Here is a 14,082-nt window from a genome sequence, read left to right on the forward strand (position 1 = left end):
TCAGATATTTAGGAATTTAGCGATGATCCATATTAAACTAGACAGGGGGCTTCCTTTCATCATTTAAAATGTCCTAAAACAACTAAAAAAACATGATTTCCTTCTATTTAGTCAACAATTTCCATCTGAATAGTTGTGCCAAGCTTTAAAATATTAACCCAAAATATTCGGCTAGAAATCAGAATGGGGTTATAAAGTCATAAAGTTTGATCCACTGCCTACATTTACAATCCACACAGATTTTGAAGAGTTTCGTCATCGTGTCAAAACGTCATAACTCACAGGACGTGCAACGTCACTTTAAATGGCCCCCGCCCTCGACGTCTCGTCCCACACTCCTCTTTTTTCTTAGCCCTCCTCTTTTCTCTTTCATTCGCCTGGTTCGTCTCCTAAATGTACACCCGGCAGAACTCTTTCAACTACGACATGTGACGCTAAAGGTGTTGCAAGTTATACACGACAAATATATGTTCTCTCCATCCGAAGAACATCCAGGAAGTGGTGTGGATTACTCGTCGGTGGACCGGCACATACACGATTACAGCCGAACTGGGAACAGAAAAGTCGAAAGAGTTACACTAACGTCATTATTGTTTCATTCGGGATCATTATTTAAGAAAACTATGCCTGGGAACTGGATTATGGATTACGTAGAGAGTTCAAACTTGTGGAGTTTGCACTGAAAACCAACGAGGTTATATTCACTTTCATGCACCTTTCCTAAAGCTCGTCTCATCTGTACGTGCGCGCACACCCTAACGTTTCGCACCGCTGCTTGAAGTAAGTAACGTAACCGTTATACGGATCTGTGTGCGTTTATGCATCTTTCTTACGAAATGTACTTTCATTTTCTAAACGTTCATGCGCGAACGTACCTGGATATTATGTCTGTGTACTATTGTTTTGGCGTTATCTCTTAAAGTCAGGGGGTTTGATGTTTACAGGTTTGCGCTCACGGCCTACACTAGAAACGTAATGGAAGTGTATACTTGATTTTTGTAGTGTGTGATGTTTGAGTATGCAAAGTTGTGACAACGCGGATATGAGTAAATGTGCGTCAACCTGTAATCGATGCTAGATAACATTACGTGAGTACGTTTTTTCTCTCTAATTAATTGGATTCTTTGTAGTAAGTTATTTAAAATATATTTTCACTTTGGTGTTTTTAGGGGCGGAGTAATCCACGTTTGAAAGCTACTCGGATATTGGTTTAATATACGTGTGTGTAATCTTTCGTAGACACGACGTTCCTGTGTATCATCGCCAATAAGTGTTGTTTCTAGTATCTTTACGTTTAAAACGTGTAACAGATCTAATTTATAATGGCAATTATTGCCTTTTAAAGTCTGGATCGTAGCGGGTGTGAATATCGATGTATTTCAATAAACACAATGGCCCTTCCCCATTAACTTCTGATGGTCGTGCCACTCTATGACGTCACGCATTATGACAATCGCGTGGCAGTGAGTTTAGAGATTACCAAATTGTTGCGAAAATGTCCGGCGAGTAAAGTTGCAACACCTTTTTGTGTAGCTAATATGTTTCCTCAATGGGTGTGTTATTTCTTCATTCGTGTATATTCTTTGACGGTTTATGCAAAATTATAAACTGGTAAATCCCGTTTGAAACTCTTATTACATTTCTGAGCCATCGAATTTTGCTAGTTTGGCCATTTGCTAACCAAGCAATTTAAGTTAAGTGTGCATAAAACACTGATCTTACAACTAGACAGTTTAGTTCCAATGGTCAAAGTCCTTGCTGATTTTCTGATGTTTAGCAAATGTCCCATGAGGGACACCGTGGTCACCCTTCAAAAAATATATCTCTAGCTTTACCATAGTAATAATGTTTTTTTTAAACTTTTATTTGTAGTAAAAACCATAGTAACCATAGTTTCATCAAGAATTTTTTGTTAAACTATGGTAGTACATATAGTATCTACCAAAAACTACAATTTAACTAAAGTAAAAGCATTGTTAAAGGGATAGTTCACTCTAAAATAAAAAACTCAGTCGTAATTTATTCACCCTCATGTCATTCAAAACTTGTATATGACTCGTTCTTCAGTGAAAGAGAAAAGAAGATATTTTGAGGAATCTCTGTTGTTTTGTGTCCATACATTAAAAGTCAATTGTTCGGTCACCATCATTCTTCAAAATATCTTAATTTGTGCTCTGCAAAAGAAAGTCATACAGATGATATGAGGATGAATTACTGAATTATATTTAAATAAGAGAACACGCAGTACAGTTTCATGGTCAGTGTGTCAAACCACTGAAGTACTATTAAAATCTCCATTGAATCACTCAATAAAACACTCTGGCATTATTTACGGCGAGCACTTATTTGATCTTGAACGTTTAAATGAAAGCTCAGTATTGAAATGCGATCCGATATGAATTCTTGAACTATCTTGAGCTATCATGCTTTTCAAAAATGTGAATTTAAGAACAAGGGGATGAACCTACTTGTATTACTCATCTGTGATTCATGCGTTTGGTCATAACTTCCTATATTATTTGAGTAAACTCTTAGTCTGGCTATCTTCACATGCGTCAGGTCTTTATCAGAGTTTGTTACTTGTTGGCATAGCTGATAAACTCCAGCAGAAGTTAACATCCTGGAGCTTGGTACAATCTGTGTGCTTTTGGCTCTTCTGGCGAATAGAAAGGGACATCAAGGACGAGAGTCTTGTCTCATTCCGGCCTGGCTGGCTCCTAGCAGTACTTATTACCGCAGGTGACAGTACAGCCTTTCAGAGCGTGCCAGCCAATGACAGTGGCCATGATGTCATGCTGACCTCGCAGAATGCTGCCATTGAGAGAGCAGACTTTAGTACAGCCGGCGGCCCATCCGCTCAATCCGTGTCACTGACAATTTGAGGATCAGGGGGGCTTTCTTTAATACCTCTCGACCCGTGTACACGCTTCACGGATCTACACGAGGGACGCGTTAACATTTACATAAAGTTTACTTTCATTTGTGGTGGAAGTGATGGCTTATCAATGTTCTTGAGCTCATGTTACGTTTCTTTATAATTTGGCTGTGTTGACAGTAGGTGTAAGAAGTGTTTACTAAGGGATCGGCGGCTCTTAGACATGTACTGTTTTCTTTGTAGGTCACTAAAAGCATCTGTTAAATGAATAAATGGAATTGGAACCTGTGTGAACTGCTTCGGCATTGTGTTTTGGAAGGTCATTGAAAATGTATCGTCTCACAATTGTGTTTTTCTCTATTAGGATGTTGTCCACGTTTAGAGAGTGGTTTTGGAACGAGAGACTTTGGTTTCCAGAAGGGCACGGCTGGGCTGACCTGGAGGACCGGGATGGTTTAACCTACTCCAAGCCAGCTAACCTCTGGGTGACCCTGCCCATCGCCCTCGCATTTCTTGTCATACGACAGATCTTTGAAAGGTCAGATGATATTTTATATACACCAAACGTTGTATATACTTTGGGACGATTTTCACTCTTTGGGTGACCTTTAGGATGAAGTCAGTGGAAAATGTCACTCATCCACAGGCTGTTTATGTAAACATTTGTATATCGTTTTCAAAGAATAAAACTCAGGTAGGGGATATTTGATATCATTACTTCATCATCTGCTTTGGAATTGGTCAGTAATCGATCTGGATTGCATTAAGCAGGCAATGACACCACACCACAAATGCTCTCAGCATTTCCGAAAAGAGAAGTAAAGCCTTTGTATGATCAACGTTTCAAATAACAATTGATGTTTTTCGGACTCTACTGAGTTGTTTATGTGTTTTTGTTCTGGCATTAGGACAGTGGCCACTCCACTAGCTGCAGCTTTGGGCGTAAAGGAGAAAGTGAGGGTGCGACTGGAACACAACCCCACACTGGAATCGTACTTCAACAACACAGCAAAAAATCCCACACAGGTACGATTCATTCATCTGACCTGCCCAATTCATCAATTATCCAGCGCAACCCCATTTAGCCTCAGTCAACTACTTAAGGGCTGTATGTATTTATTATTGATCGTCTGTGTTCAGTTTGAGCTCACAAACTGCTCAAATAAATACCACTGTAATGAACATTGCGTAAAAGCGTCTGCCAAAGCCATCAATGTAAATGTGTTTGTATATTACAGATTGTTTTGGATTGAAGCCATACATGGAAATGTATGCAAAAATTCAAGCCTTAAATCGTATGACCCTGTAATTTTCTGGAGAATCTATTGACAATAATGCAATATAGATAACTATGTCTTCAGAGAGTAAAAGACCTTACATAATGAAGCGTTATGCTTTTATTACCTTAGAATGCACTATTCCTATCTACATGCACAGATATGAAATTCACCATATAGCCCTTAATGGACAAACTGTTCTAAAGAGCCAGAGCGCATTTCGTAAATACGTTATCTACTTAGTTAAAAACTACTTCAATATCCTAATTTACCCAAGGCACGGAATCTGGCGTTAAATTATATTCATCATAACAATGCTATGATCTTTCTCTGAACAGAGCCAATTCGAGAGTTTAGCTAAAAAGACGGGATCTACAGAGAGACAAATCCAAATATGGTTCCGAAGGCGACGGAATCAAGATCGACCAAACCAGCTCAAGAAGTTCAGAGAGGCCAGGTACACAACACATCTTTCTTAAGTTGACTTAAAGCACTGATCGGATGAGCACTTTCAACAAGTTGGTATGATTTATTAGGGTCTTCATGAAACGTTTGGAACATATTTTGCTTAAAAACACTCAAGGGCTTTGTGAACAAGACCCTACTTGCCTCGTCAAAAAACAGCTCTGCTTACAGCAACCCATTTTGGTGCACGTCTCTTTAAATGATAATGAGTTACAGCGCGACCCACCCCCCTTCCGTCCGGCTTGTCAAGACAACACACGTGTAGTACTGCCACGGCAATGGTTTAGCTAAATTATGTTTCCTCCTCTGCGGTTAGTTTCGTTTAAACGTCTCAAATCATACGTCCGGAGACTAAAAAATCCATTGTGGCAAACAGCGCATCCTACTACATGTGCGTGAATGCTTGCCTAAAATCCACGGAATGCGCACCTGCAAATCTCAGCAGAATTACGTGGATTTTAGCGCTTGCCGTTGATAAGTTATAACGTTACACACACAACGTGAGAGCATAACTAGTATGTCGTGACAGATTGTACAGCCTGAGGACGAAGGATTTGAGACGTTTAATAATGAAACTTACCGCAGTGTTCGCCCCTGTTTATTAACAAATCAGCTTGCTGTAGCTGAACATATATTCATGCACATAATGTTTTAACATGCATACAGCTAAACTCCAAGTTCCCATTTGCCAAATAACATATTATAAATATAAAGTAAGGTTAACACTGGCTTTGAATGTTCTATACTAACATAAAATAAATCCTGTCTCTTCCGAGGTTAGGACTCTGTGCAGCAACAACATTGCATGTTGTCCACAAACTTTAGCCGTGGCGTCACGTACACCGCTGTCGCTTGTGAAAACAACAATGGCGGCAGCGTCGTTGGTGGAATTGTGTTGATTAAGGGACGGTAATATTATAACAAGAACCTGCTTTTACATCACAACAGGAGCGAAATCTGAACAGGTCGATTCTTCACATGTTTGTACGGAAAGGGTCATCAAAACTAACTTACTGGGATCTTGTTTTTCACGTTTTCTGGGTTGCTAGATGCACCATGGACCGGATTATAGCACTTTAAAACCATTTTTCATCCGATGACTCCTTTAAAGGGAGACTTTAAATGGGAATTCTTTCATCAGTCTTTCAACTTTATGTCAATCAAAACCTGTATGACTTTTCTTTTGTGAAACACAAAACAGGAAGTTTTGTGGATATGCGTCGTTATGGTGGAAGTCAATGGGGACAAGTGTTGTTTAGTTACCAACGTTCTTCAAAATATATTATTTTGTGTTCTACAGAAGAAAGACAGGTTTGGAATGATATGAGCTTGAATAAATGATGAGAGAATTAAAATTTTCGGGTGTATGGTCCCTTTTAATGAGCCTTGCACAATTGGCCACCATTGTCTTAAACGTTTATAATAAGCAACAGTTTGAGCGTTGAGAGTATTTTCTTATATATTCACTTCTTGTTGAATAAAACACCTAGAATGTCTGTTTGAATGTAAATACTGTTCGTGGTTTTATTAAAGAGGTACTATTTAAGTCAAGTATTTATATATGGAAGAAAATAGCTGTGGTTATTAACCATAGGTTGATCTTAATATCTCATCCTAGCTTGTCCAACATCTGTTTGTCTTCAGAAACATGTTATTAAAACAGTTTGTAATCATGGAAAAACGTCAGTCACGGCGTTGATATGTGGGTGTATATTGTGTCAGTTCTTTTTTATACATTGATTTAATTTCACATTGTGTGTCCTTCTTGGAGTTTGTATTGTGGGTGCACAATGTTACTAATGTGTGTAAAATGACTTCATAGGCAAACATAGGCCCTCAAACAGAGCGTTGAGAGATCAAACAATGTTTTGCATTAAAAGATGTCTATCATCATTAATTGGTTCGGCCTGTGCTTTGCTTTGTAAGTTCTTATAGTGGATGTGTTGGCTGAGATTGCTGTATTTTTTCCTACAGCTGGAGATTTACCTTTTACCTTCTTGCATTCATTGCTGGCCTTGGTGCACTTATTGATGTGAGTATCTCTACAAATCGTGTTTTCTTCTCCGTTATTGATGTAAACAAAATGGTTTCTTTGTGTTGTCTGCAAATTGTAAATAAGAATTGTGTGAAATTTTGACAAATCAGCTTTAGCTTTCAGATTCACACAAATGAATTACAGAGTTTAAAAAGAAATGAGAGTAATCGCACTGTTTTATAGAAACCATGGCTCTACGATATGAAGGAAATGTGGAACGGCTTTCCAATGCTGGTATGTTCTCTATTAATGTCCTCCTTCCCCTCAATAATCTGAATTGGTCTTTTAATGAATTGCTTATGTACATCACTTAGAAAAATGTTATTTGAATTTGCCTCATGGTAAACACAAACAGATGACAGCTTAACCTAAATGTTAATGATGTACTTGAGGATTAATAATGTGTAGAAACATTTCTTGTTGTGGCTACAAGAGTTTGATCACTATTTCTATTGAACATGTAAGAATTGATTCCATTTCTGTTTTTCTCTCGCCAGACACTGTTGCCGTCTCAATACTGGTACTACATGATCGAACTGGGATTTTATATATCGCTTCTGTTCAGCGTAGCATCTGATGTCAAGCGAAAAGTGAGTGCAGGAATAAGTCTCTCCTGTTGAGGTGGTGGGAAAAGATTGAATGCGACATCATCTCATTCCGGTTTTTAATAGATCACCTATCTGTTGTGATAATTCGCTGAATCAGTCACTTAGTGTTGTGTGCTCATCTTGAACTTTGACCTGAAATCACTCATTTCACAGAATTTGAGCATGTGAAATAGTGCTAAAATATTTCAAATTAAAGAGATCAATTAATAACCAAATTAATCTAACAATGCAACACTGTGTTGCATGATTTTATGTATTAGTTTCTGATGAAGGCAGTGATTTAAAATGAGCCCTTACTTAATCCCTTACTTTTTGGGTACTATGGGTACATATTTATGTACCATTATGTTACTTTGTATATTAGTAATGCACAAATGTTTGTGTCTGTTTCCCCGCTTTAGGACTTTAAAGAGCAAATACTTCACCATGTCGCCACCATCCTGCTGATAAGTTTCTCATGGTGTGTGAACTACATTCGAGCCGGGACCCTCATTATGCTGGTGCACGACACCGCAGACTCTCTGCTGGAGGTAATGGAACATCAGAAGAACATTAATGCTGACACCGTGTCTCTGGAGCTTTAGCGTAAAGCTTCACTTCATTTTAAATGGAAATACCCTTCGTCAAGAAGTTATTCACAGCGCATTAGACGAAATGCACATCAAATAAAAGCAGACCTGTTGGTTGTTAAGTGGATCCCAAAGTGGATGGCAGAAAATTCAATTTTGTCTTTTGTTATCGGGATGTTAATCTGGTAAATGCATGTAATGTGATCGTTCATCTGTAGAGGTCACATGACCACATGCATAGTGTGTTTTCAGGATTTACATCGATGTGTGATTGTTTGACAATTCTTTTAGAACAGAATAGCAAATATATTCTCTATTTCAAGCAGAGATAACCATAGACCTTATCTGATTCTTGCACTGAAAATGGCTTTTCTAGAAAACCCATTAGAAATTCCTTCGGGAACTGCAAAGTGAAGAGCTCTGTGTCAGTAAATCTGTTTCAGTGTTGTCGGTGCATTGCCTCCTGGTGGTGTTTCTGTGTAAGTGCAAAAGACATCACTTCTGTTTCTTATCACAGTCAGCTAAGATGTTTAACTATGCCGGCTGGAGAAAAACATGCAACTACATTTTCATTGTCTTTGCCATCATCTTCATGATCACCAGACTCGTAATCTTTCCATTCTGGTGAGTTGGATAAGTTGATTACTGAAATTGTAATTCATTCTTAATATTGTTTGTTGTTTGTTGTTGTCTTGAAATAAATTGAAATACCTCCATAATTCACACACCTGAACATGTTTTTTTCTTTATTTGTAGCTAAATGTTTTGTTTAAGTTCTCTCTTTTTCCTCTCTTTCTCAGGATCATCCATTGTACCTGGGTGTATCCAGTGACTGTATATCGCCCGTTCTTTGGGTATTACTTCTTCAACGGGCTGCTGTTTATACTGCAGTGTCTGCACATCTTCTGGGCTGCACTCATCCTCCGTATGGCCATCAAATTCCTGCCGGGCAATGTGAGTTTAAAACAATCATGTACACTTCTGCTTATAAGATATTTAGTTAAAATCCTGCCGAAAAAGACATATCGCTGCTGCCTCTCTGACATCTTGTATCTCCCTATTTTATGTTATCATTATTATTAATCATCCTTTATGTTTGTCACTGGGTTCTGCAAATATCTTACCAATAAAAAGTATTAAAACATGCTTGACAACACGGTTTTTACAAATTTGGACATCCAAGGTTCTGGAAGGAAAGCAACGATATGTTGAAATCTTTGAAATAAGTTAAATATATATATATATATATATATATATATAAATTGAAAAATATAAAAAAACATAATTGTGCCAATATATATATTTTATTTCAGTCACAAAATATATATATATATGTCCAGAGAAGCATCGTCAAGATTTGTGTTATTCCATGTTTTAAGAATTTCACTATTTTGATCAAATTTAGAAATTATTAATGTATTCCATACACATGGAACATCATTTTAATGGGCAGTTTTAAAGAAAAGCTTCAATATTCTACTTGAGATTTTTAATACAATACCCAAGCACTGTAATAATACATATATTAAAACTTAAACCTGATTGGTTTATTTGTGACACTGCAGAATATCGTGGAGGATGAGAGGAGTGACCGAGAGGAATCAGATTCTGAAGATGAGGAAGAAGAGGAAGAGAAAGAACAGAAGGCACAAATGAAAAATGGACCAGTGCAGAACGGCCACTCCCCCCTAAACAACAACCATCACCGCAAGACACAATGAACAAGAGGAGGTACAGAACCTCCCCATCAGCCACACGTACATGCGGAACAGACCAAAATACTGCAGCGAGAAGTGTTTGATGGATTGCCAAGAACACACACTTAGACAGATTTATGGGATGCTACGTTTTGTGAAGTAGTCCTACTTTGAAAACCAAGAGATAAAAAAACCACAAGCATGAAAAATTGAAAACGCTATTAACAAAATGGTCCAAATTATTAAGGGTCTGTAATTGGTTGCCTTTTCAATTTCTACTGTGTATGATTGATTTAGTGCCTGGTTGTGAAGTCACTTTTTATGTTTTAATTTTGTGCATCGCACACTCATACTGCCTCTTTAGTTGTCATATAGTTTTGCCAGTTGTTTTCTGATCTCATATTCGGGTTTGCTCATATTTTCATCAGATTCTAAAACTGGAATTTTTCGAGTTCAGATAACCTGTTCCTTTCAAATAACACCAAGTGACCTTTAAGCACCTGCATTCCACACACACGCGTCTTTCGTCTGCGTCGTGTGTTCGCTGCCAAGGGCATTCTTCACCGATCTCTTCCCAATGCAGTTGCAGTAATAAACGTTATCAATTTGCAATACACTACCACATACAGAGACTCAAACTCTGTAAAGCTTGTCCGCTTGGTTCCGTTAAGCCCCATCGTGCTGGCGAGGTGCAGAATCAATATGCTGCCTGTTGTGTATAATGTTTGTTCAATGACAGTGTTGCTGTTGTGTTAGAGAATCTAATATTTCTGTGTCGTGTCTTGTAATGCATTTCTTTTTAAGATTTATTCTTACAAATTATTTTAAAATTTAATTAAGATTTTTGTCCAAGTTGGTTTGCGTTTAAAATTGTTATTATTTAAGATCCAGATTTTCAACAGGTTTTGTGTTCAGCAAGCCTGATAAGCTGATCATTTATGCAGTAAGACGAAGTGAACCTTTAGCCAGTTCTTTGTCTCTTCCATTTTTAAAATAAATGATTACATGAAGGGTCAGTATTAGGTGCTGGATGCACCTTTTACGCTCCATTATTTGTCAGAACTGTAAATGTTGATCATTCTAGTAATGATCAACCAAATGTTTACTGTAATTCTCATTTTGGCTCGAAATGTAATATTAATGAGAAATAGGTTGATCCCTATTGAAGATGGTCCAATATTTACATCCACTGTCTCGTAAATTAGCGTAAATTACAGGTTTTCAAAATCAAAGAATGTCGAGACGGGTGTTCAGCACATAAGAAATGCATTATATGCAGGTGGAACGGGACTTCGGAATTGGCCTTGCAAAGATATTTTACATTTCCAAATGCTTCCTCAAGTGCCTTATTTGTAAAACCTTTGTGTTGCTGCTTCTATGTGCTTCACTTTCTCATCTTTCTACCTTTGATTTTTTTCAAACCATGCCATTCTCTTTTTTTTGTTTACATCCACTTATATTCATCTCTCTTTTTGGCCCAGTGCCAAGACCAACACCCCCAGTTTGCTGTTAAAGGGTCCACCACACAAACGCAACAAAAACATGATCTGCGTCACAACTGCCAGTGTTTTTTATGTTGTATTTTTGTATTGTCATCATTCACCAATGTAAGATAAAGATTCTTGTGAATGACAAGCTTTGCCATCTGTATGTGTGGAGAAACACATTGTAAATTATTTCCTGGATGTGTCTTTCAAAAAGCAACAGAACACTCAAATAAGTCTCTTAAAGTTTAAGATGATGCAATATCGCATACTAGATTATTCCAAAAAGTTAAGCATTGCATTATGTGCTTTTAAACATGGTGTAACCTGCACGTACTTGGTGACTAATGCCAAAGTTCCTCCCCCCCCCCAAAAAAAAAAACACGAGCCTGAGATGTGATGCCGTCAGAATATCTGATATTGCATTTTAGACCACAGTTGTATCGTTAAGTATCACGGCTTTAATTTAAACAGATTGTTGGTGTTCAGTCTAAATTACTTTTGACAATTGTGAAAAAGACTCACAAATGACTTATTACTAAGAAATATTTGCTTCCTTTTTAGAAATGTTTTGTTCGTTTTATTAACAATAGACTTATTTTGTAGGAACCAGAAGATTGTGGTTTCAAAACAAAAAAAGAAATCACTTACTTGAAACAAATGCTTGAAACTTGTGATATGTAAATTCTACATATGTTCATGTTTTGTCATAATAAGCAACATGTTCTCATTGGTTCTGACTGTGTCGGAGAGCTTACGTTTAGTCTTTTTAGAAGTAGTCGTGGCACAAATACCATCAACTGTCACCTATTTTTGCTTTGGTTAGAGTATCTGCCAATCAAATAAATATGTATGAATATATCCTCTGTGTTTAAAACTTTCTTGCATTTATGACAAACAAAGATAAAAAAAAGATAACAAACCCTTTTTCATTACTTTCACCCTCATGTTTTTTTAAACCTGTATGACCTTTTCTTCTGCAGAACATAAAGAAAGATATTTTGAAGAATGTTGGTGATCAAACAACATTGACTTCCACTGAATGAACACAAAACCACTGACACATTTCTCAAAATGTCTTTTGTGTTTGACAAAAGAAATAGTCACATACATGTTTTGAACAACATGAGGGTGTATAAATAATGATCAATGGTGTAATTCAATTAAAACCTGTATTCCCCTGGTATTGCTACCTGATTCTCTCTTGTGTAATGAACCTTTGGATCACATTGTGGTTAACTGCTACTTCAAGATATCAGATCTGTTACTGACAACATATGACTCTTAGCTTATGGGCTGAAATCTGATCTGAAATCAGCAATTAGCGTGATCACATACGGCCTGTAATTGTTTCTCTATGTTAATGTGGCCGTGTCGCCACACGCCTGGAGTTCAGTGCTGAGAGAAGGTGAGCGAGTGATCCATGCCTCCCGTCACTGTCTGCATCTCTATATCTCTTATCTTCTGACCATCTGAGGCATTTTAATCATGTAGTCGTTTTTAATTTCCTCCTTAAAAATGGTTTGTGTAGCTGACTGAAGACGAAAGGAAAACTACAACACAGGTGAGAGCCAAATGATGTTGTCGATATGAAATATACAGAATGATTGATTGTAAAGGTCTTTGTGTTTAATCAACGTAAAACGTTACAAATTACTTACAAGTGAGGGAGCATTTGAAACACTTTAAGGGCACTAAAGTTTACAATATAGGGTCCAAAGGTCTTCGACCACCTTTGAAAATTAAATTAAATTTGACATTTTATGCATTCTTTATTATTATTTTGTTCAATTTCATATTATTTTAAACCAAACATTTGAATAAGAAGTAAAAAAAACTGCATATTTTTCAAGAGCATGCAATGTGTTCTGAATATATTATCTGACTGAACTGTTAAAACCATTTTTCTCAGGTTTAAATTCCAGACATTTCTTGACTCAATCATTTTTTTAAAAGATGTTTTGATGTCCGACTTTGTGGATGGACTGATCTATCTGTCTAATGAAGATGTGCATATGGACCTTAAAATTAACCAATATTTCTGATTATTTTTTACTCGTTTCCAAAACAACATTCTTGCACTTCTATCAGCAGTGGCATAGTTTTTTAGGTTACCAAACATTCTATATTGAAATACAGCTGTGAAAAAGCATTTTCTAGATGTATTATGACCAGTCTGTTGAGTTTCAACAAAGTCAAACCTTCATAAAGTCATCCAACAGCAATGTGTAAGACTGAAAGCATGACAAGATATGAAAAGTGTGAAAACATGTTATCACAAAATAAATCCTTTGAACTTTTTTCTAAATAAATTTACAAATATTACTATTGTTTTGTCTAAGGGTGAATATGAACTTGTTTTCTTAGCAGTATGTGAGGTCTAAAAAAATACAGAATGTCTTTTCTGTAGTTTTGACCTGTTTCTCCAGTTTTCGTTTTCTACACATAAATGCAAATAGAAACAATATTTTGATTTAAAATTTGGCAGAAATATTGTATGCAGTTCACAGAATGAAACAAAAAGGATAATTTTACCTAAAGAAGTCACATACGTATAAATAGTAAATTCAGAAAAACCCAAAATAACCCTTCAGTTTTTCTGCATATAGTTCTCATTCACATGGCATCAGATTAGTCATTAGCTTTAACCGATCACCCTTAATTAAATCATCTTAAGGTTATTCATTATTTCGGAGAGGTTTTTGGAAGTAGCCCATCTCTTTCCTTTACCCAAATATCCAATCCTTCTTCGCCCCTCCTTTCCCGCTGTCCTCTTCTCATGTGTTCAACGAATCCATGACAACTAATTCGAGTGTGTCACATCTTTACAACATCACCATCCTCTCCCTCCCTTCGTTCTCACTTCATCCGTCAGCTTGCCTTGGCAGCCCATCAAACAAATGTTATCACATCTGTGCATCGCCAGACTCGATTTCGCTTCACACTGCCCCTGGTGGTGAAGTTAATTGACATTGAGTATTCTCTTTCCGTACTCATCTCCAACTCCGTCACGGACCCTTTTGTCCACCCTTCTCCTTTCCCTGGCTGTGACGCATCCAAGCCGTACCGTAT

The 14,082-nt window shown here is 37.1% G+C and overlaps 1 protein-coding gene across 2 annotated transcripts; it reads left to right on the forward strand.

Annotated features, from left to right (window-relative positions):
• Positions 1 to 305: 305 nt before the first annotated feature.
• On the forward strand, positions 306 to 11,871 carry cers2a (ceramide synthase 2a). 2 transcript variants are annotated; one of them, XM_056741364.1, is made up of 11 exons: positions 306 to 780; positions 3,240 to 3,413; positions 3,784 to 3,901; positions 4,491 to 4,609; positions 6,592 to 6,649; positions 6,836 to 6,886; positions 7,150 to 7,242; positions 7,662 to 7,790; positions 8,347 to 8,453; positions 8,630 to 8,783; positions 9,395 to 11,871. In XM_056741364.1, the coding sequence occupies exons 2-11, from the start codon at positions 3,241 to 3,243 to the stop codon at positions 9,548 to 9,550; spliced, it is 1,158 nt and encodes a 385-aa protein (XP_056597342.1). In that variant the 5' UTR covers positions 306 to 780; position 3,240; the 3' UTR covers positions 9,551 to 11,871. The 2 variants fall into 2 exon arrangements, with proteins under 2 accessions (XP_056597342.1, XP_056597341.1); XM_056741363.1 differs by lacking the exon at positions 306 to 780 and adding an exon at positions 866 to 1,088.
• The last annotated feature ends 2,211 nt before the right edge of the window (positions 11,872 to 14,082 follow it).

The sequence above is a fragment of the Triplophysa dalaica genome, chromosome 25 (genome assembly GCF_015846415.1).
Source record: "Triplophysa dalaica isolate WHDGS20190420 chromosome 25, ASM1584641v1, whole genome shotgun sequence".
NCBI lineage: Eukaryota > Metazoa > Chordata > Actinopteri > Cypriniformes > Nemacheilidae > Triplophysa > Triplophysa dalaica.